The sequence below is a fragment of the Erinaceus europaeus genome, chromosome 5, assembly GCF_950295315.1.
Source record: "Erinaceus europaeus chromosome 5, mEriEur2.1, whole genome shotgun sequence".
In the NCBI taxonomy this organism is placed as follows: domain Eukaryota; kingdom Metazoa; phylum Chordata; class Mammalia; order Eulipotyphla; family Erinaceidae; genus Erinaceus; species Erinaceus europaeus.
Genome location: NC_080166.1, coordinates 54,424,773 through 54,446,044, shown reverse-complemented (window position 1 = coordinate 54,446,044; position 21,272 = coordinate 54,424,773). Strand labels below are relative to the sequence as shown.

At 38.5% G+C, this 21,272-nt stretch overlaps 1 protein-coding gene across 7 annotated transcripts in view; it reads left to right on the top strand.

The window, feature by feature from the left end:
• Positions 1-21,272, top strand: part of GPBP1 (GC-rich promoter binding protein 1) — a 50,229-nt gene that overhangs the window by 9,259 nt on the left and 19,698 nt on the right. For 5 of the 7 annotated variants that reach the window (XM_060191323.1, XM_060191321.1, XM_060191320.1 and 2 more), the window contains 2 exons: positions 13,253-13,372; positions 21,084-21,207. In XM_060191323.1, the coding sequence (XP_060047306.1) occupies positions 13,310-13,372; positions 21,084-21,207 (187 nt within the window). In that variant the 5' untranslated portion in view covers positions 13,253-13,309. Of the gene's footprint in view, positions 1-11,791; positions 11,811-13,252; positions 13,373-21,083; positions 21,208-21,272 lie in introns of those variants that run through there. The other 2 variants (XM_060191322.1, XM_060191324.1) reach the window with 2 other exon arrangements.

The following is a 21,272-nucleotide window of genomic DNA, read 5'->3' as shown; positions in this document are numbered from 1 at the left end:
ACCACCAGGCAACTTCCCTGGCCCAGTGTCCTACTCTAAATTTTATTTACTTATTATTTTTATGTTCTTTCTTTCTTTCTTTTTTCACTGCCACCAGGGTTATTACTGAGGCTTGGTGCCTGCACATTGAATCCACTGCTCCTGGCAGCCATTTTTTCCATTTTATTGAATAGGACAGACAGAATTGAGAGAGGGCAGGGAGAGAGAAAGATACCTGCAGACTTGCTTGGCTGCTTGTGAAGCTTCCTCTCCTGCAGGTGAGAGCAATGGAACTTTTTCACTTCCCCTTCTCATTAATAATTAACTAAAGAAATAAGTGTTTTAAAAAAAGAGAAGCGTTGCAGAAGGCACTAAAGATGGAACCTGTGTAGTGTCCTGTGTAGTGATGGTAGTGGCTAAGTATCAGACTAGAAAACAAGAGGTCCCAAGTTGGATCCTGACATTGCATTGCCAGAGTGATGCTCTGGTTCTCTGTCTTATTAATTAATGAATAAATAAATTTTTAAAAGAAAAAAATGGGAGTGTCTGGTCTGATAATAACAGGTGAGGATAGAAACTGAATAAATGCATGTCACCACACCCTCCACCAAACTTGTGACTCAGACTAACCATGAATGGTTGTGAAATTTAACTCCTCCCCTCCTTTTTATATATTTATTTATTCCCATTTGTTGCCCTTGTTGTAGTTATTGTTATTGATGTCGTCATCTTTGTATGGGACAGAGAAATGGAGAGAGGGAGGGAAGACAGGGAGAGAAAGATAGACTCCTTTAGACCTGCTTCACCACCTGTGAAGTGACTCCCCTGCAGCTGGGGACTGGGGGTTTGAAATGGGGTTCTTACCCCTGACCTTGTGCTTTGCACCACTGCGCTTAAGCTGCTGTGCTACTGCCCGACTGCCTGACCCCCTTTTTTTTTTTTAATATTTATGTATTGAGATTCAGAGATAGATTCAGAGAAATAAGAGTGTCACTCAGGCACATGGAACACTGGGATTGAATCTGAGATCTTAATCCTTAAGAGTCCAACATTTTGTCTACTGTACCACCTCATGGACTGCCCCCTTAAAGCCCATAATTTTGTAAAACTGTTAAAGTACTAATAAAAAAAATTAACACATGGTATATTACTTAGTTGTCTTGCTTTTTTCTTTTTCCATAGTACTGTTCAGCTCTGGCTTTGGTAGTGGGGTGGAGGGGTATTGAAGCCTCAGGCATGAAAGTCTCTCTCTTTTTTTTTTTTTTTTAAAGATTGTATTTATTCATGAGAAATATTAGGAGAGAGAGAGGGAGTGAGAGAGAGAGAACCAGACATTACTCTGGTACACGTGCTGCCGGTGTTTGAACTCAGGACCTCATGCTTAAGAGTCCAAAGCTTATCCACTGCGCCACCTTTCAGACCAAGGCATGAAAGTCTCTTTGCATAACCTTTATGCATAACCTTTATTCCCCCCTCCCAACTATTTTTAATAAAAATTTTTAGGTAACAGTTTATATCTAGGGAAGTTACCAATACAGAAAAAGGGTGATTGGGAATTTGAAAGTATGCTTTTAATTTAGGGTTTGGACTACCTAGCAAAGTGCCTATTTGATCTTGTATATTCACTTGACTTTTACTGGTCTTCATTTCTATAGAAAACTGGTGAAAATAATATATATGAACATTTCTTGTTAATTTGAAGTATAATGTAGATGTAGGTATTAAAATTCAGGCTTCTGAAGCAGTTTCTTTATATATCTTGTTTCTGTTAATGCTGTTTATTGCCTTTTTTTTTCACCCTGTTCTTTCCCAGTTTCACTTATTATCCTGACTTGGTTCTTGACTAAGGAAATAACCTACTAACTCAGTATTTTCTCTCTGCTTTTACTCTTATAGTCATTCTGTGATTAAAAATGTACTAAAAGTTTTCTTTGTAAGTGATAAGAGCCATGAATTGGATATGTTATGTTCATCTGTTGCAGTTATTAGCCTCCTTAAGTGAACTGAGAAGGGTATCTTTTTCTAGAGCATTGCTGTCTAATAGTTTTGAGATGACGACAGTGTTCTGTGACTACACACTTGGATATGGTAATTATTGAAGTGCAAATAGTGCAGATGAACTGAATTTTTTAAATTTTTGTTTATATTTTGGTCATTCTTGGGACTTTAGCACTCCATGCCTAGTGTTTCAGATAGAAGGATGGAAAGAAGGAAAGACACAACAGCCATGAAGTCACCCCAGTATTGAGGGGTCAGGGCTTGAGCCTCAGTCATGCACCTGGTAATAACCTGCATAATCCAGAGTTTTCTTGGTGCTGTCCATGGTTTGCCTAAATGGCCCTAGGGCTAGAGACCAGGACACACTATTGAGTGTAAAGGTGTGTACTCTCCTGGGTGAGTTATATCCTGGCTCCTGAACTTTTCTTTTTATATTTTTTCATTATCTTTACTTACTTATTGGATAGACTGCCAGAAATTGAGAGGGAAGGGGATGCTAGAGAGGAAGGAAAACAGAAACACCTGCAGCCTTGCTCTACTGCTTGTGAAGCTTTCCACCTGGAGGTGGGGGTGGGGGCTTGAACCTGGGTCCTTATGTGCTGTAGTGTGTGCACTTAACCAGGTGCACCACCACCTGGCCTCACTGGCTCCTGAATTTTAAGTTTTATTTAGATTTAACTTGAGCTCCTAGTTGCCATGTTGAACAACAGAACTCTAGAGCAATGGTACATACCAGACAGTCAGATCCTTTCAACTTTTGTAACAAATAATTTCGGGTGGTAGTGCAGCAGTTCTAGTGCACGTGGCGCAAGGTGCAAGGACCCTTGTTAAGGATCCCCATTCGAGTTCCTGGCTCCCCACTTGCTTCACAAGTGGAGGAGTTGCTTCACAAGTGTGAAACAGGTCTGCAGGTGCCTATCTTTCTCTCCCCTTTCTCTGTTTTCTTGTCCTCTCTTGATTTCTCTGTCCTAGCCAACAACAATGACAGCAACAACAACAGTAATAATAACAACAACAATAAAACAACAAGGGCAACAAGGGGAAAAATAGCCTCCAGGAGCAGTGGATTTATAGTACAGCGCCAAGCCCCAGCAATAACCCTGGAGATAAAAAAAATAGAGACAAAAAGAAAAAAAGACAAAATAGTCTATGGCCAGACCACCCTGAACAATTTAGGGCCCAAGGAGCTAGCATAATGGTGTGTGCATATATTCTTTTTTTTTTTTTTAATTTATTTCTTTATTGGGGAATTAATGTTTTACATTCAACAGTAAATACAATAGTTTGTACATGCATAACATTCCCCAGTTTCCCATTTAACAATACAACCCCCAGTGTGCATATATTCTTTGTTCTTTCTTACCTCTGATCTGACTTGTGGTGCTGGGGATTGTACATGGAAGTTGGAACCTCTGACATGAACTTCTTTTTGCGTAATTATTATTCAGTCCTCCACAGACAAAAAGACATTCATGCTTGAGGTTTCTTTTTTTTTTTTTTTTTTTAATGCTTGAGGTTTCTAGGTCCCTGGTTTAAAGTCCCAACCACTATAATTCCAAGTTGAGCAAGTGGGGACTGAAGGATTGAACCTGCATCCTTTTGCATTGTAACATGTACTGAACCAGGTGCACCACCACCTGGCCCCTAATATTTACTGCCAGTGTAATTGGGCAATAAGCCAATGTTATTAAAGTTATCCTATGACGTGGTGCATAGTATTCCTAGAAATGATCCAAAGAAAAGACAGCTGTCAGCTAACTATTAAAGGTAAAAGTCAATATCTTGATTGGGTTAGTAGATTTAGTCACTGATTTAAAGGAGAAAATGGAATTTTAAGAATGGAGAAAATTTTGTGGTGCAAGCAGTATATGGGAAGAACTACTAATCCTGTGTTTTACACTAAGAATTAACATTTTAATGGTTGGTCATTACAAATTAGTATCTTAATTTTTTTTTAACAGGGTGGGTCCTTTTTATAACAGATTTATTGAGGTGTAATTTACATATGTAAACTCACTTTTTGAAACCATAAGCACAACTCAGTTTTGGGATCTTGCATATGAGAACTTCACAGAGACAGAAAGAGCAAGACAGAACACTGCTCTGGGATATGTAGCATTGGAAATTGAACCAGGAACCTTACATATACAAGTCTGACACTTTACCAGTTGTGTGGGGGGATTGAACCTGGGACATTTTGGAGCTGAGCTCAGGCATGGCAGTCTGTTTGCATAGCCATATGCTATCTACCCCTGCCCATAGTTGGGCTCTGTCTTACTCTGAGCACAACATAGCTTTGGTTTATGGTGCTACAGGGGATTAAACCTGGGGCTTTGGAGGCTCAAGTGTGAGATTCTCTTTGCATAACCATTAAGATATTTCCCTTCTTCCTCTCTCTCTCTCTCTCTCTGTCTTTCTTGCTTTCCTTCCTTTCCTTCTTGGTAGAGAAGCAGAGCCTGGAGTGAAAAGAGACCACAGCACTGAAACTTCCTTCAGTGCAGTGGGTTGGGCTGCTGTTGGCCAATGAATGTTATACATTCTTGTAGGTTTATAGTCAATGATGTTGAATAGCTTTGTGTGTGCTTTGGAGAAGCTTTTCAGATCTCTAATGTTTGGGTTGCAGAGGTAGCTGCTTTAGTGGTACGATGCTAGATTTGGATGCTCGTGGTCCAGTCCCCAAGTTCAGTCTTTGACACCACACATCAGAAGTAGTGCTTTGATCTCTTTGATGAAATGAATACATCTTACATAAACCTGTATTACTGGGTTTTAAGATTTTGTTTTTCTTTGTAATACACCAGTGCACTGCTCAGCTCTGGCTTGTGTGGGGGGATTGAACCTGGGACTTTGGAACCTCAGGCATGAGCGTTACACTATCTACCCTGAACCGTTTTTAAGAATTCTTTATGTATTTTGGATGCAAGTATATCAGATGTATGTTTTGCAGATTTCTCCCACTTAGAAATTTGTCTTAATTTTTGTTAAAACAATGTATCTGCAGAATAAACACTTTAAATTGTGAAGTTAAAAGTTTTAAATTTTCTTCCTAGATTTGTTCCTTTTTGTGTGTGTCCTAAGAATTGTGCCTAACCCATGTAGTTTCTCTCAATTCTCGAAATTTGAGTTATTTGCATGTAATGTGAGGGAACCTGAAAAATATTTTCTGGGGAGAATATAGCTATTCAGCTCTTCTTAGCTTCATTTGTTGCAGAAACTTTGGAATGCCTCTGGCCATATGTGTGAATCAATTTCTGGTCTTTATAGTTACCTATTTCAGTGCATGCAACAGTAGTTGATGAGTACAGCTGATAGCTTTTGACTTTGTCTAATAAAAACTTGATGTATCATTTTTTTCTAAAGATATTTTGTAGGAACAAAGGTTAAAGGGGAATATTGCTATGGGCATGTGCAAAAAGCTGTTGCAAAAATAATGCCTTCTTGAATACAGCTAGCTGTCTTTGTCAGTGGCTTGAAATATTCATACTTGGAAATTAAATGACTATATATTGAAATTGAGAGAATAGGATTGTCTAGGCAGTGGTTCTGGGATAGTACCAGCTAGTGTATGTTAGAGACAATATTCAGTGTCTTGGTGGATCTTTGAGTACCTAGTATATGACTGACCTTACTTTATTAGTATTGAAAATTTAAAATTGAATAAGTAAAATAACAAGTAAAAAGAAATTTAAGATCCCTGAACTCATGAAGAGTGAAGATAATCCTTGAATGTTAAAAACCATTTTATTGGGGAAGTTAGTGGCTTGGATTTTTTTATTATTATCAGTAGTAGTAATAATTGTTATTTTGCCACAAGGTTTCATCGGTGGGGCTCAGTGCTTAAAAGATGAATCTGCTGCTTCTGGAAACCTTTTAATTTAATTTAATTTTTAATTTTTTTATTTTTGTTTTACCAGAGCACTGCTCAGCTCTGGCCAATGGGATTGAACCTGGGACCTCAGAGCCTCAGGCATGAGAGTCTCTTTGCATAACCATCATGCTATCTACGCCTGCCCTTTTATTTATTTATTCTTACCAACATGCTTCTCAGCTCTGGTTTATTTGGTTCTGGGGATTGAACCTAGGAATTTTGGTGTCTCAGGCATGAGAGTCATTCTGCATAACCATTATGCTGTAGACCATGTTAACTTTAGTAGGATTCTTATCGCTCTGTAACAGGGCTTCTTTAGAAATTAGAAGATGATGCAAACACTCACAATATTGCAATGATGGGGCCACATAGGTAGTAGTGGCAGAGGAACCTATGATCAACCAGGAGGGAGAAATTGATGGGGAAACAAATAAGTTGGAAAAGACCAATCTAAGCAGAAACCGGCTATATTTAGATAGCATTTGGTAACATGTTTAAAATTGTTGAAACATGTATTGTAGCTTTCTGAGGTGGTTCTGTGGAACTTGATATGCTGCTCTGATTTAAAGTGACATTTTGTGCGATTTTAACTCTTTGTAAGTCTGACCTCCACTTAGTTTACAAATGTTAACAAGCCTGAAAGTGGACCCTGAGTCTTTTCCATTGCCATATTCTTTTTGTCTTTTCCTATCTTAAATGACTATGCTGTTTACTTATGCAAACTTTCCTCTTTTCTAATCAGCAAATCTATTTGCTCTGCCTCTAAAATTTCCCAGTAAAATCCATTTTTATCCAACTGCTACTGAATTTGCCTGTCAACCATCCTTTGTCACCTCAGTAGCAAATCAGATTCTTACGTGACTTCTAAAACTTAAATTGGGAAGCATGTCTGTAGAGCATACTTCAAAAAGAGGAAGTGGGGGTTTGGTCTATGGTGAGTAGTTTGGGTGATAGAATAGTCAAAATGTTTGCATTTTCCAGGAAAAACTATGCATATTTATGAAGGGGAAAGCTGACATCTGCATCGTGTAACACTGCATGCATATACTTTCATGAATAGAAAAATGGCAGCAAAGGCTCCTCAGGACCTTGTTTAGTGTGATGACGAGGAAGGAGATTATGGGTGGTGTGGCTGTGGCCTCTCACAGCCTCCATTGATCCAACCAGCTTTGTCTAACCAGGAGTCGGGGATCCTTACCTGTACAAAGTTTTTGTCAAGCTTTGTCTTGGTCCAGTGAAAACTCAGAAGAATGGCATTATGGCTCCTCTGTGGTCAGTCAGTATACCCTCCAAACTCAAGCTGTATGCCAGTTTACTTTGAATTTATTTATATTTTAATAGTTAATTTTTTACTTAGAGATAGATGGACACAGATGCACCTACCCCCCCCCCCTCCTCTCCAACACTGCTATGGTCATGCTGGGGATTGAACCTGGCATTTGGAGCACCCAGCATGATTTGTCTTTTGCATAACCATTATGGTGTCTCCCCCATAAAAGCTCCCTATTTTTGAATTTCTTAACCCAAGAGAGCCTACCTCCTCCTCGTTACTAGAGAAAAGAAGAGGCACAAAATTGCAAAACACTGTATTTCATTACTATTTATAAATCAGCAACCCTCCTTCTGTGTCCTTTGGTTTTTCTTATTGCTTCTTTCACCTAAGTGAATACTTTGATCTCATCTATCTTGATTATATAAACTCTGAGGACAGGAGTCTTAGCTTGTAATTAGTGGTCTCAATGAAATTACTTGTAGAATGAAATGTATTAATGACACATTTTAACTTTGTGTGTACACACACACACACACACACACACTCACCATACTTATTTGTTTACTGATTATATTTTCTTGCTGTTCACTGCTTTGGAGACCGAGTAGAATTTGTTAAGGGGTAATTTATAGCCCTGTTGATTTCTTATTAGAAGATGCTTAAGTAGTTTGTTACCCAGGCTTCTTAGTCTGTTAGATTTAAGACTGGCTGTTTGCCATTTATCTCTCATCCAGAGTATTTTTCATACTGCATTTTATTTTGGGGTGGGGATGGGGGTAGTTTCCTGTAGAACCTTGTGCCTAAACTGTTTTGCCACTCCTGTGGAGTCTTTTCTTTTTGAATTTTAGAAACATGACAGAGAGAGATGTAGTCATAGAAGTTCCCTTTGGGTCTTACAGCTTCTGTTTCTTTACACTTTTTTTTTCTTACATATTTACGATAGTTACTTATTGTCCTCTGCTTATTCCAACAGATCTATCACTTTGAGAAGTCACTCTAAAAAGTCATTTTTAATATTTATTCCCTTTTGTTGCCCTTGCTGTTTTATTGTTGTAGTTGTTTTTGATGTCATCATTGCTAGATAGGACAGAGAGAAATGAAGGAGGGGAGACAGGAGGAGAGAAATATAGACACCTGCAGACCTGCTTCACTGCTTCTGAAGGGACTTCCCTGCAGGTGGGGAGCTATTGCTGACATAGTTTGGGAAGTGAATTACTTGAATAAATTGTATTCTCTTAATACAGATTTGATGAGCAAAAATATATGTCCAACATTTAATATAGTGATACTCATATAATGTTAACATTGAGCTGGCAAACAGATTTTGAGTTTTGGTTATGATGAGTAAATTGGAGACTAACCAGACTTGGCATAAGCGTAGGAATCTAAAAAATCTGGTAAAGTATCCAGAAGATCCACAGACAGTGGATAACAAGAACTAAGCTGTAGAGGTGCCAGTTTATTGCTTGGAGAAAATCAATAAGTCATAGCACAAAAAGATAAATATAAACATAATCTCGTTTTCGCCAAAGTAGGGGAGAGGGGAGTCATTGAAATTTTGATGTCAAAATAGGTAAAACTTGGAGGTCAAAAATGATAGGAAGCTACTCCATAGAGAGAACTCCAAGGTCCACTGGAGACTATACTGACCAGTGAATCCTTATAAGGGGCCTGGAGGTTACACACATGCACCAGGACCTGCGTGTGAAGTCCTAGTTCCCATCTGCAGGGATAGTTTGCTTTTTGGATGCTGACAAGGATAGAATGATCTTTTTCATCTCCTTTCTAGGATTGTCATAGCTAAATAATATAATTGTGTTTTCCATGTTGAGCTTGGAATGTTGCAGAACTCATTAACTTTAATTGCTTTTTCTACATTCTTTATAATTGTCTAAGTTGAGTTAAGTGTGTTTTTTGCCTCATCTTCCCAGTTTGATGCCTTCTAGTTTAACAAATATTTTATGCATGCATATGCATATGTATGTTTTAGATAGAAACTGAGAAGGAAGGGGGAAATAGAGACACCTGCAGCACTGCTTTGCTGCTCCTAAAGCTTCCCTCCTGCAGGTGGAAACCAGAGGATTGAACCTGCATCCTTGCACAAGGTCCATGTGCATTCAGGTGTGCCATCACCCAGCCCCTACCTTCAACTCTTTGTCTAACTGTTTTGTCAAAAAACTTGCGATATAGTATTAAATAGTACTGGTGGAAATAATTATCTTCATCTTGGTTCATTATGATTTGTGCTAGCTATAATTTTTTAAAAATAGATCTTCTTAATCAGATTACATTAGCTTCTATTCCTAGTTATTTTCTGTCCAGTATTTTTATTCTCAAAGGGGGTTGAATTTTGTCAAGTACCTTTTCTAGAACAATTTAGATGTTTATAAATATACTCTTCTTTTGATGCTTTGGAAATTGTCTTTTTTCCTACAGTTTAATTACAGTGGTGTAATTTCATTGTTTATAGTGATTTTATTTATTAATGAGAAATATAGGAGGGAAGAGAGAAAGAACTAGACATCACTCTGTTACAAGTGCTGCCACGGGTTGAATTTGGGACTTCATGCTTCAGCGTCTGATACTTTATCCACTGTGCCACCTCCTGGACTACCAGGACTGAATTCTTTGTGTTTAGCTTTCTCTAAAGATCTTTTAACTACTTGGATATGTGTACTTGTGTTTAATTTGGTAGCTGTTTATAGTCATTCTTGTCTCTCCTATTCCTTTCCTCGACTTTTGGAACTCGGATAAACTACATACTGGTTTGATTGGTGTCTTGTTCTTATGCGTATTTTATATCCTTAGACTGATTTCTCTCATCTTTCCTTAGTGAGTTATATATTATATGCTTCACTTCTTTAAGGAATCACTGAATTGTTTCCCACAATGATTACCCCAGATTCACGCTCCCATTCACTTCCACTTAATTGTCACTCATTTGTTACTGACCAGCTACTGGTTGATATCTGCTGCTGTAAATGTGTAGTGAAATGCTCATGTCAGATACTATATTGTTGGACGCCTTTCTGTTTTCCCTACCTCTTTATTGGTATTCACTTTGCTAACATTGTTCTTCTGGTTTCCTTTAGCTCTTGAGTGTTCATATTTAGTGCTGGTGATTCATCAGGGACAGGGATAGTTTCTGTTTTTGGAGACCTGTTGGCTCATCTGCCTGATGCAGCAAGTTAAAAAAGACTATGTAGAGGGAAAGTGTTTATTCAGGAACTCTACAAGGGGGATGGGGCTTAAGTCTCATATCATTCCCTCATGTACTGATTCATGGTGTCTTAAATGCGCTGTGATTGTAGACCAGGTGCTATTCAAAGTGACTTGTTCGTGACCTTCCTCCTGTTTTTTTTTTTCCCCTCCTTTTTCTTCCTGTTTTGTTGCCCTTGTTGTTTTATCATTGTTGTGGTTATTATTGTTGTTATTGATGTCATTGTTGGATAGTACAGAGAGAAATGGAGAGAGGAGGGGAAGACAGAGAGGGGAAGAGAAAGACACCTACAGACCGGCTGGCTTCACCACTTGTGAGGCGACACCCCCTGCAGGTGGGGAACTGGGGGGTTAGAACCCGGATCCTTACTCCCGTCCTTGTGTTTTGCTCCAGGTGTGCTTAACCTGCTGTGCTACCGCCCAACTCCCCTCCTCCTGGTTTCTTTTAAGGCCCTCCCTAGATGGTATCTCCTGTCTCTCATCCTGTCTCTCACCTGCTTAACATTTGTCCTGAAATGGGCCAGATTTTTTTTTTTTAAGTTTTAATTTAAAATTTGTCTATGTAGTAGAACAAATCTGCTTTTATTTGCTTGTTTATGTATTTATATATTTGTTTTTAACAGAGCGCTGCTCAGCTCTGGCTTACAGTAGTGTGGAGGATTGAACCTGGGACTTTGAAACCTCAGGCATGTAACATGTCTTTTTGCAGAACCATTATGATTTCTCCCCTGCCCAAGTTTTTAATTTTTATAAAAGTGTAATTTTAGTGAGAAGACAACAGAGCATTAGTTTACCACTTACGATGTTCTGCTTGTTTTTGCCTTTGTTTATTATGTAGTGCCTGGGATGTCATGCATGCAGACATTTGTTGTACCTCTAAGCCACCTGCCCTGATATTTTCTTGGCTTGCTTTGTAGACTTTTTTTGTATAAAATTTGCATAGTTTGAATATTGTGATATGGGAGCTCTGGGAATCAAATGCGCCTCTCCCTAGTGTTGTACACATATGTGCTCTACCCAGGTATGCCCCTAGCCCTCCTAGTGTCTTTTCAGTTGATTTTAAAAGATTTTTATTTATAAAATGGAAACACTGACAAGACCATAGGATAAGAGGGATACAATTCCACTCAATTCCCACCCCCATCCCCTCCCTTGAAAGCTTTCCTGTTCTTGTTCCCTCTGGGAACATGTACCCAGGATGGATCATTTTGGGGTGCAGAAGGTGGAAGGCCTGGCCCTTGTAACTGCTTCTCTGCTGAGCATGGGGATTGGTAGGTCGATCCATACTCCCAGCTTGTCTCTCTCTTTCCCTGTGGGGCAGGGGCCTGGGGATGCGGGGCTCCAGGACCCATGGTGGGGTCATCTACCCAGGGAAGTCAGGTTGGCATCATTGTAGCATCTAGAACCTGGTGGCTGAGTCATGAAGCTGGAGGGCTGACATTCCAAGCCTGATGTCTCTGGACACAGTTCGAAGTGAATCATGCCAAGGTGGTACTGCTTGCACTGATCAGGTTGGGATCAATTGGTATCAATAGGCATGAATTGAGAAAAGCATGCAGGAAAGTGAGCCCCACCCCAGAGGTTTCAGGACTGGGAGAAATACAGGTTTTGTAGAGAATGGGGAAGATTCCTGCTGTCTTAGGGTTTAAGAAGGCAATAGATAGTTATCACTATAACCAAATTATTTGGCAATAGGGTTAACTTTCAGATGATATTTTAATGAAATATTTTAAACCTTACTAAGACTAAGATCTATGACAACTAAAATATCATAGTTTAAATACTGTGAAGAGAGGTATGTTACCTTGATTAGAGATCATATACACATGGATCTAACAGGGAACTATTGCTCACTAAACAGCTGAGACAGGTTGTAACCTTTGAAAAGACTTAGCTGAAGGTTCAGTGGTTTTACAGAGAATAGTTTTAGTGCAGTACAATATTTAGTTTGTTGTCCATGGATACTGGTTTTCTCTTTACACAGGAACTATCTCTCCAGCATGTAACTAGTATGTTTGTTGCACATGCAAAACTTAATCCAAGAAAGGAATTATAAAAGAGAGGAAGGGAGTCTTATTCTTTATATTCTATGTAGGGGTGTTTCTTCAGTATTTAGCCAGTCATTTATGATTCTCACTTTGCCTTCAAATCTTGTTTTTACTTACCAAAAGATGTCCCACAGATGAAAGGACTCCCTCCATCCCCAACCCCAGCATTTGCCTGTTATTCTAAGATCTGTGGTATAAAGTAGTTATTTTCAGGGCTATAACATCCCAAAGAAACTCTTTCCAGCCTTTTCTCCTAGACTTTGGATGTGCTGATTACTCAGTTTTCAACCTTTGTCATAGCAGGGGTTGTTTTTTAATTAGCCTTACACTGCTTGGAGGAATAACTTTTGCAAAGGGCTTCTTTCCAAGTGAGACCCGAAATTTACTCTGTAATCTGATTTTTTTGTGTCGCACTTGTTCTTTGTTGAATTTCTTGTACACTGGTGGTTAGGTTTGATTTCATACTCCACGTGTGGTGGCGGCAAGACTACATAAACGATAGTCCGGACTTTGAATTTTGTCATACTTGATGTGGTCTGCTTGTGATGAAGCACAGTGACTTTACAGTCAGCTTTACTGAGCTGTGCTTCAGCTATTAACACGGTTTGTTTAATGTAGTTTTCTGAATTCTGATACCTGTAAATTCCATGCAACCGCCACCTGAAATTTTCTCTTTGCAGTTGTCCTTCTTTCTCAATGCCACCAATCTGGTTTCTGTCACTAAAATTTAAAATGATTTAGCATTTCATTATAAGTGAAATCTTAAGAGCAGTAAGGACATAGTGATTTAAAACCGGATAGTGTAAGTAAAGTACTTTTTTTTGACCAGGAGCTGTAGGTCTGATTCATTCTTTTTGACTGTGACAGGGACTTGCCATGAGGTGTTGAAGCCTTGTTTCACTGAACTGGAGAGACTGGACCTAAATGGCGCAGCATGACTTTGCTCCAGCCTGGCTTAATTTTCCTACTCCACCATCATCAACAAAGGTATTCCTTCTTTTTTGTTTTGTTTCCTTTATTCTGCTACTCAGACATAGTCAAAAAGGGGAAGCCTAGCATTTTCACAGAGGAAACGTTTTCAATACCATCTGAATTACTTTGTATTTGTTCTGTCTGTATTATTTAAAGAGTCAGTTTTCAGTATGCCATTAACATAAATCAAAGTTGTCTTTTGTAGTGTCTAGCATAAGTACATAGTGTCTAGCATAAGTACATCGGTTAGATGCAGTGAATAATACTTTCTTTTTGTATAATCTTTTAACTTGCTTTCTTATGCTTTAATATTGATGAGTTCAAACACTTTTTTCGTATAAACTGGAAGACTTTGAAATACGACTTTGCCTGTCACATTAAGTACCAACCACATGGAGTAGTTTGGAAAGATGACCCACTTACAAAATATCCCAACAGGGACTTAGGAATTGTTAGGACTGTTAGTGGCTTAATATTTGTTTTCACTTTGGTATTTCCATCCTGCAAAGAAAGCCATGCCAATTAATCAAGACCTACCGTGCTCAGACATTCAGAGGCATTTTTGGTGGAGGATAGTTCTTGTAAAAGTAGTTTATTAAAAGCAGCTCTTTTGTTCCCAATAAGGACTTGGGAAATGATAATAATTTTAGCCATAGTTTGTTGTAAAAGCTGCATTGTAGCGATCAAACTCTCCTGTATAACATACTCTTACTGTTTAAAAATATATCATAAACTAGTCTCATTTTTATAAAGTTGGATTTTTCGGGGAGTTAATTGACTAAACTTTTCTCACATAGATAACTAGTATTGTATATGCTGTAGATTTTAGGATGCTTTTCCTTTTCTGTGACAAAGGACTCCTTCAACATGATTACTGATTCTAAAATGTTAAAATACATCATTTAGCAAACACTGAAATGCGATTTGAAATTAAGAAACAGAGACCAGTGCTATTGATGGGACTGTAGAGGGACAAGGAGTACTTGGAGACCTCACCTTTCCCCGTAACAGCACTCCTGAAATCACTTGGATTCTCTGGGGTTTATTATCTTGCTTTGTCTTTATTCCAACATTTGTTCTTTCTCTCCCTGTCCTCTGTATAATATCTTATTTCTCTTTGTTTCTCCTGGCCTTTTAGTGGGCTTATTTTCATTCCCAACTCTAACAAGCACTTAAAAGTTTCTTGTTTCCCCTTTTTCTTCTCTTTAGTAGTGTAAGATTTGCTTCTACTTTTAAGCATATTGATAAAAATTACCAGCATCTGTAGCACCTAGAAAGTTATTTGACATTGAGAAAAAAAATCTTCTCTTCATTCAGATGTTAATTTGAGGTTAAGGTTGGCAATTGTTCTTTGTTGAAATCTAGAACCCAACTCTTCCTTCAGATAATGATCCTCTTGAATAATAATGATGAATTGGAATTACCCATTCTAAACTCTGTCTTAATTCTATTGAAAATTATCTCCACAAATTAGTATCAGTTCATACTGTTGGCTAGCAGTATTTGGAGTTTTTTTCCTTAGACTTCATCCAAGATGTTTCTTGATTAACTCACACACACACACACACACACACACACACACACACACACACACACCTTTTAGTAATGACTTTTTTTTAATCTTCAAATCACCATTTATGAAATTGAGTTTTTAACTAACTTCCCGTTAACTTGCCTGGATGCCTTTAATCTTATCCCAAATGAATGATTATTGAGTTTCCTATTTCAACATAGTGGAACTCTTGCCATTTGTCATTTGCAAGAATTTTATGGGTAAAAGTGTTTGCAGATCTACTCTTAATACAGTTTTGTGAGGTTTGTAGATTGTCAGCCCCATCATGTGGTGAACTTTTAAACTGCATGTGGTTGATAGTGGATCTCTGGCATAAGGCATTGCATTTGCTCTTGAATTGTTGATTGGGACCCCAAAGAAAGAACCAAAGTGTGCATGCTTATTTTCTGGCTGTCTCTTTCCAAAAAATAAAGATATTTAAAAGTATATATATATATATATATATATGATCAAGTTAATTATTTTTGATTTTTTTTAGATCAATTTTTAAAAGTTCCATCAGTTTGCTATCTTTATTGGTGGTTAGGTAGGTGGTGCACTAAGTAATAAAATACTGGGATGCTGGCAACCATTCACCAGAATATTTTAGATATTTAGATAAGCTTTAAAATGTTAGTATAGGTAAGCAAACCATTTCTTTTCTTTTTTATTTTTTTTAATTAATTAATTTATTTATCTATGCAGAAGAAAGAAAAAGAGCCAGATGTCAGTCACTCTGGCACGTGCCGCCAGGGATTGAACTCAGGACCTCATGCTTGAGAGTCCAATGCTTTATCCACAGCGTAATCTCTTGTGCCACCAATTTACTTTTTCTCTTCTCCTTTTTTTAAAAAAATATTTGATTTATTTAGTAATTAATGAGAGGTGTAGGAGGAGAGAGAAAGAATCAGGTATCACTTTGGTACATGTGCTGCTGGGGATTGAATTCAGGACCTTATACTTGAAAGTTCAGCACTTTATCCACTGGGCCACCTCTCGGACTACCCAGTTAATTTTTTCTTCAAAGAAATTATCTCCAGTATTTTTTTGTGGTTGACTTGTGCCCTCCTTCTGTTGTCTGAATGATCTTTTATAGAGTAGACCTATATGAATTATTCAGTTACTAATGATCTAGATTTGGGAATGTTAGGGCATTTCAGAGAAACAGGTACACACATTTTGGTAGACAGTGCCTTATTCTCTTAAAAAAAAAAAGGTGCCTATTCATAATCTAGGTAATTTATGAGGGGAATGGTTTTTCAGTTTTGGTAACACTAGTTGTTTTCACTTTTACCAGAGCACTGCTCAGCTCTGGCTTATGGTGGTGGAGGGGATTGAACCTGGAACTTTGGAGCTTCAGCCACGAGAGTCTCTTTGCATAACTGTTATGCTATCTACCCCTCCCCTGTTTTCACATTTCTTTACCATTATGAAATTGAAAAGAAAATGTACTTCATTGTTGTGATTTAGTTGTGTGTGTGTATGTGTTTTTGTTAGGGACTGTTTCTGAGGTCTACTTGTTTATATGTGTGTATCATTGTTAGAATATTTTCCCATAATTGGCTTTGTAATTACTTAAAAATATTGGAAGTATTAATGAAAATTCTTGCTATATTTATCATTAAGCCACAACCTCATGCTCACATGATTTCACTGATCTCAGATTGAAGTATTTATTTATTACCAGAGCACTGCTCAGCTCCAGTTTACAGTGGTTCAGGGGATTGAACTTGGGACTTTGGGAGCCTTAGACATGAAAGTCTTTTGCAAAATTATTGTGTTGTGCCCCTGACATATTTTTACTTTATCACTATTTTATTTTAATTTTACCTTAGAGACAAATTAGGGGTATGGGGAGACAGACACCTGCAGCCTTTTTCACTGTTTGTGAGAGCACCCCTGCACGTGGAGACATAGTCAGGGTAACATGTAAGCTTTATCTGGTGTGTCACTGCATTAATTTCTTTTTAAAATATATTTATTTATTCCCTTTTGTTGCCCTTGTTGTTTTTATTGTTTGTAGTTATTGTTGTTGTTGATGTCGTTGTTGGATAGGACAGAGAGAAATGGAGAGAGGAGGGGAAGACGGGGAGAGAGAAAGATAGACACCTATAGATCTGCTTCACTGCTTGTGAAGTGACTCCCCTGCCAGTGGGGAGCTGGGGGCTTGAACCAGGATCCTTAAACACCGGTACTTGTGCTTTGCGCCGCCTGCACTTAACTTGCTGTGCTACTGCTCGACTCCCTGAATTAATTTCTTAACTCACTGATTGAACTGGTATGTTGAAAACTAAGTCTTAAGTGTATGGTTTTATATGATAATCTCTGAATATTAACTCCTTATTGGATGTATGCAGTGTAAAAGTCCCCCCTCCCCTTTTTGTACTGCTATACAGAAGTTTTTAGTTTCAGTTATTTTGTCTATTATTTTTATTTTCTTTGTTGTTGGGGATATAGTCTTGTTGCTATTTTTAAAAGCTGTTAAATCTTTGTGGAAATATATATTCTGTATTTGTATTATTTATAACTACCTTTAATTTAAGTATTAATAAGAGAGATTGTTCCAGGCAGATAGTAAGAGCATAACTGTGCCATACATGATGCTGGTGATTGATGTTAGAACCCTATGTTTGAGATTCCAGTGCTCTGTCCATGGCTGGGCCTCGCTTTTTTGTGGTCTGTATTCATTTATAAACTCATGTTTTCTGTCTACTTTTTCAGCCCTACTAGTTATATTGCTTAGTCACATTTTACTATGCTGCTGTGTCAAAGTCTGTGAAGAATTGTGATTTTATCCTGCTTGCAAGCTAATAAGCCAGCAGTCTGTTACTGCTTTGTGGATGCTGGCAGAAAACACAAGGCTCTGTGGTCAGAGAATCTGTTGCAGCAAGAAGCATAAGTGTGGTGTTGACACTTGTGTCTTGTGCCCCTTAAAACCTTTGGAGGTTGGTGTGGAGGAGCCCCTTCTGGATGTTACCCTGATACTGGGTGTGGGTAATTTACCACATTTATAGTAACTCCTTTCCCTTTTTCTTTTTTACCAGAGCACTGCTCTCAGCTCTGGTTTATGCCTCAGACATGAGTCTCTCTGCATAACCATTATGCTATCTACCCCCACTGGTAACTCCTTTTACACTTGAACTCTATCACTAGATCAGTATAGTCTCTATAATTGTAAGCTTATAACCTTAGAAATGGACCATCCATAGAGGCTTACCTCCTTGGTTAGATTGTGCCAGGCATTGCTCAGGACCCGTGGGGTACTCATTAACCCTATGTGTTTTCGCCCCAACTTGAATTTTTTTTCTTTTGCTTCCAGGGTTATTGCTGGGGCCCAGTGCCTGCACTATGAATCCACTGCTTCTGGAGGCCATTCCCCCCACCCCCCATTTTGTTGCCCTTGTTGTACTTATTGTTGTTGTTATTGCTTTGTTGAATTGGACAGACAGAAATCTAGAGGAGGGAAGACAGAGGGGGAGAGAGAAAGATAAACATCTGCAGATCCGTTTCACTGCTTGTGAAGTAGGACCCCCCCCCACCCCCCGCAGATGGGGAGCCGGACTCGAACCGAGATCCTTATGCTGGTCCTTGCGCTTTGGCTTTGCTCTATGTGCACTTAACCTGCTGTGCTACCAACCGCCCATCCCCTCCCCTCTTGAATTTTAACACAAGTGTGCAAGTCCTAACAGTCATTCTTATTAAAGAAGGAGAAGATAAAACCAGATTCATTGGTTTGTCTTACACAACAATCAAGGTGGTTGTTAACATCCTAAGCAACAGGATGAGGTTCGAGGATTCAATCAACTGTGAATAAATAATTGAGGCAACCAGGAGATTCTTTTTCATCCAGCTGGTATCTGATATAAGGCCATTTATTATTATCCAGTAAAATCAAATGAGTTTAAATTAACCTGATTTTTAGTGTAAAACAGTTAGTTATAGGGGCAGTGGGTGAGTCAAAAAGGCAACCCTCATCCCAAATAGAGATAGACTGTGTGGACTTTTCTTCATGTACAAGCATCCGGAGGGGACATAACACTCTAATTTTGATTTTTTGAAAATTGATTTGGATCACTATTACTATAAGTTAAGAAACGAACAGTTTTTACTAACTACCTCAGATGCCACACACGAACACCTAAAGACCCACTTTTTTTTTTTTATCAGTCAGAAAGAAAGGAGGTTTTGTCAGTGCTTTACATGCGGATTGAAATGATCAAATCAGATTGCCTGGATTCTTTAGCTTCCTTTATGAACAAATTATCACTCTGAGTAGGGGAACCTGGCCTGTAGCTACTTTTAGGGAAAAGAGACATGTCCAGGGTTGATCTTTGCTGATCCTGAAGTCTGAAACTTGGTCTATACAATCTTAAAATTCTTCACAACTTGGATCTTATTTATTACCCAAGGGAGAGTTCAGGGAAAATGATCTCTGGCAGTGCGATAATCATTGACCAAATTGTCTTGCTGTGGCGTCTGAGGTGAGGGATGTGTTGACTGTTTGGGGTTGTGTTTAGAGTGGATAGTTCTATTGCCTGATTATAACCCGGTGTTTGTGAATGGTAGGGAGTAGTCCTTTCAGTACCTAGATAATGGCATACATAGACTGACTTTTTGACAAAAACTATATAGTATTACTAGACTAGAGTGCTGAAAACACGTTATGGATCAGTTTTAAGTGTCACCAGAGTTGTGGTAGTCTGATCTCCTCAGCAACACTGAAATGGAACATGGAAATGCTTTGACAAGAAAGACACCCATCAGTAGCCTGAGAATGGCTGAAAGGTTTAGGTAGTGTCCCACCTGTATTGTGTAGCCTAGTCCCCTATGCATCATGTATCATAAGCCAGCTTTGGAGCAAGAGTGCAAATTGTCATGAATATTCACTTCTGCATCTGAAAGACAAAGTCCTTTTCAGGCCATTCTTTGAAAGTACTCATTGATATGTTCTGTGTCTGGTGTGATGATGAATCCATGCAGACTGTCACAGACTTGACTAGCTACCTGATTTCAGTTTGTTCTTCAGGTCTGACCTTACTTACTGTCACCTTGGCATGAGAGTGAGCGCACATCCTGCAGAGTTTCTTATTCTCTCATCTGACCCAGGTGGTCCTTGTCCTACAGAAAGCCTTTACATCTGATCCTCAGCATAAAAACTGTTTGGTTCCATAAGGGGTTTGATTTTACTCAAGCTGTAAGCTTTAACAAGGTAGTCCCTTAATGTTTTCATAGATACTGACAGGAGACGTAGGATGATTAAGGACATACTTTGACAGTACACCCAGAGTGTGAGAATGAGGATTGGGGCGGGGGTAGGGGAACCAGCATCTCTCAGTCCCACAGGGGAACTATGAAGGGGCCCATTTGGATGATGTAGGTATTTTAGTAGGTCTGCAGTGAAACTGAGGAACTCTCTTCTTTTTCCTGGAGAGAATTATGGCAAATACAACCCAGAGAAATGGTTCGGGTGTAAAAACAAGCCTGGAGTTTTGATTATGATTTTATCAGGTTAATGGGTTAATATTGGAAACAAACAGCAGCTTTTATATAGAGTTGTGAATTTTATGGGTTTTGTACATTTTTAATTTTAAATAGTTTTTACAAACAAAATTACATGTTATGAAAAATATACTATATTTTACTTTGTTTCCTTACAATGGAATTTTACTTATAAAGTTTTGGGGTAAGTAAATTTATTTGTTAAATGGTGCGCTTACTTCCTAAGAGAAGAACATAGACCAACAATGGGGTTCATGTTACATATGCAGTTACTAGTTACTAAACACCTTAAAAATAATTGACAAAATGTTTTTTACCATTTACTATTTCTTTTTTTAATATTTATTTCCTTTTGTTGCCCTTGTTTTATTGTTGTAGTCGTTGGAGAGGACAGAGAGAAATAGAGAGAGGAGGGGAAGACAGAGGGGGAAAGACAGACACCTGTAGACCTGCTTCACCGCTTGTGAAGCGACTCCCCTGCAGGTGGGGAGCCGTGGGCTGGAACCAGTATCCTTCTGCCTGGTCCTTGCGCTTTGTGCCACGTGTGTTTAACCCGATGCGCTACTGCCCGACTCCCCATTTAATATTTCTTGACATAAAGTTGATATTGTTAGTGTAAAGTTATACTTAAGAGTTTATGCATATGTTTACCTACATACTTAAAATTTGTTTCAGTCATCATTGAATTTTGAAAAGCATTCTGAGAACTTTTCATGGACAGAAAATCGTTATGATATTAATCGTCGAAGACACAACTCTTCAGATGGCTTTGACTCTGGTATTGGACGCCCTAATGGAGGTACAGATTGCTCAGGAGTGATAGAGTTCAAGTGTAATTTTCTCCATATTCTTTTGAGACTGTCT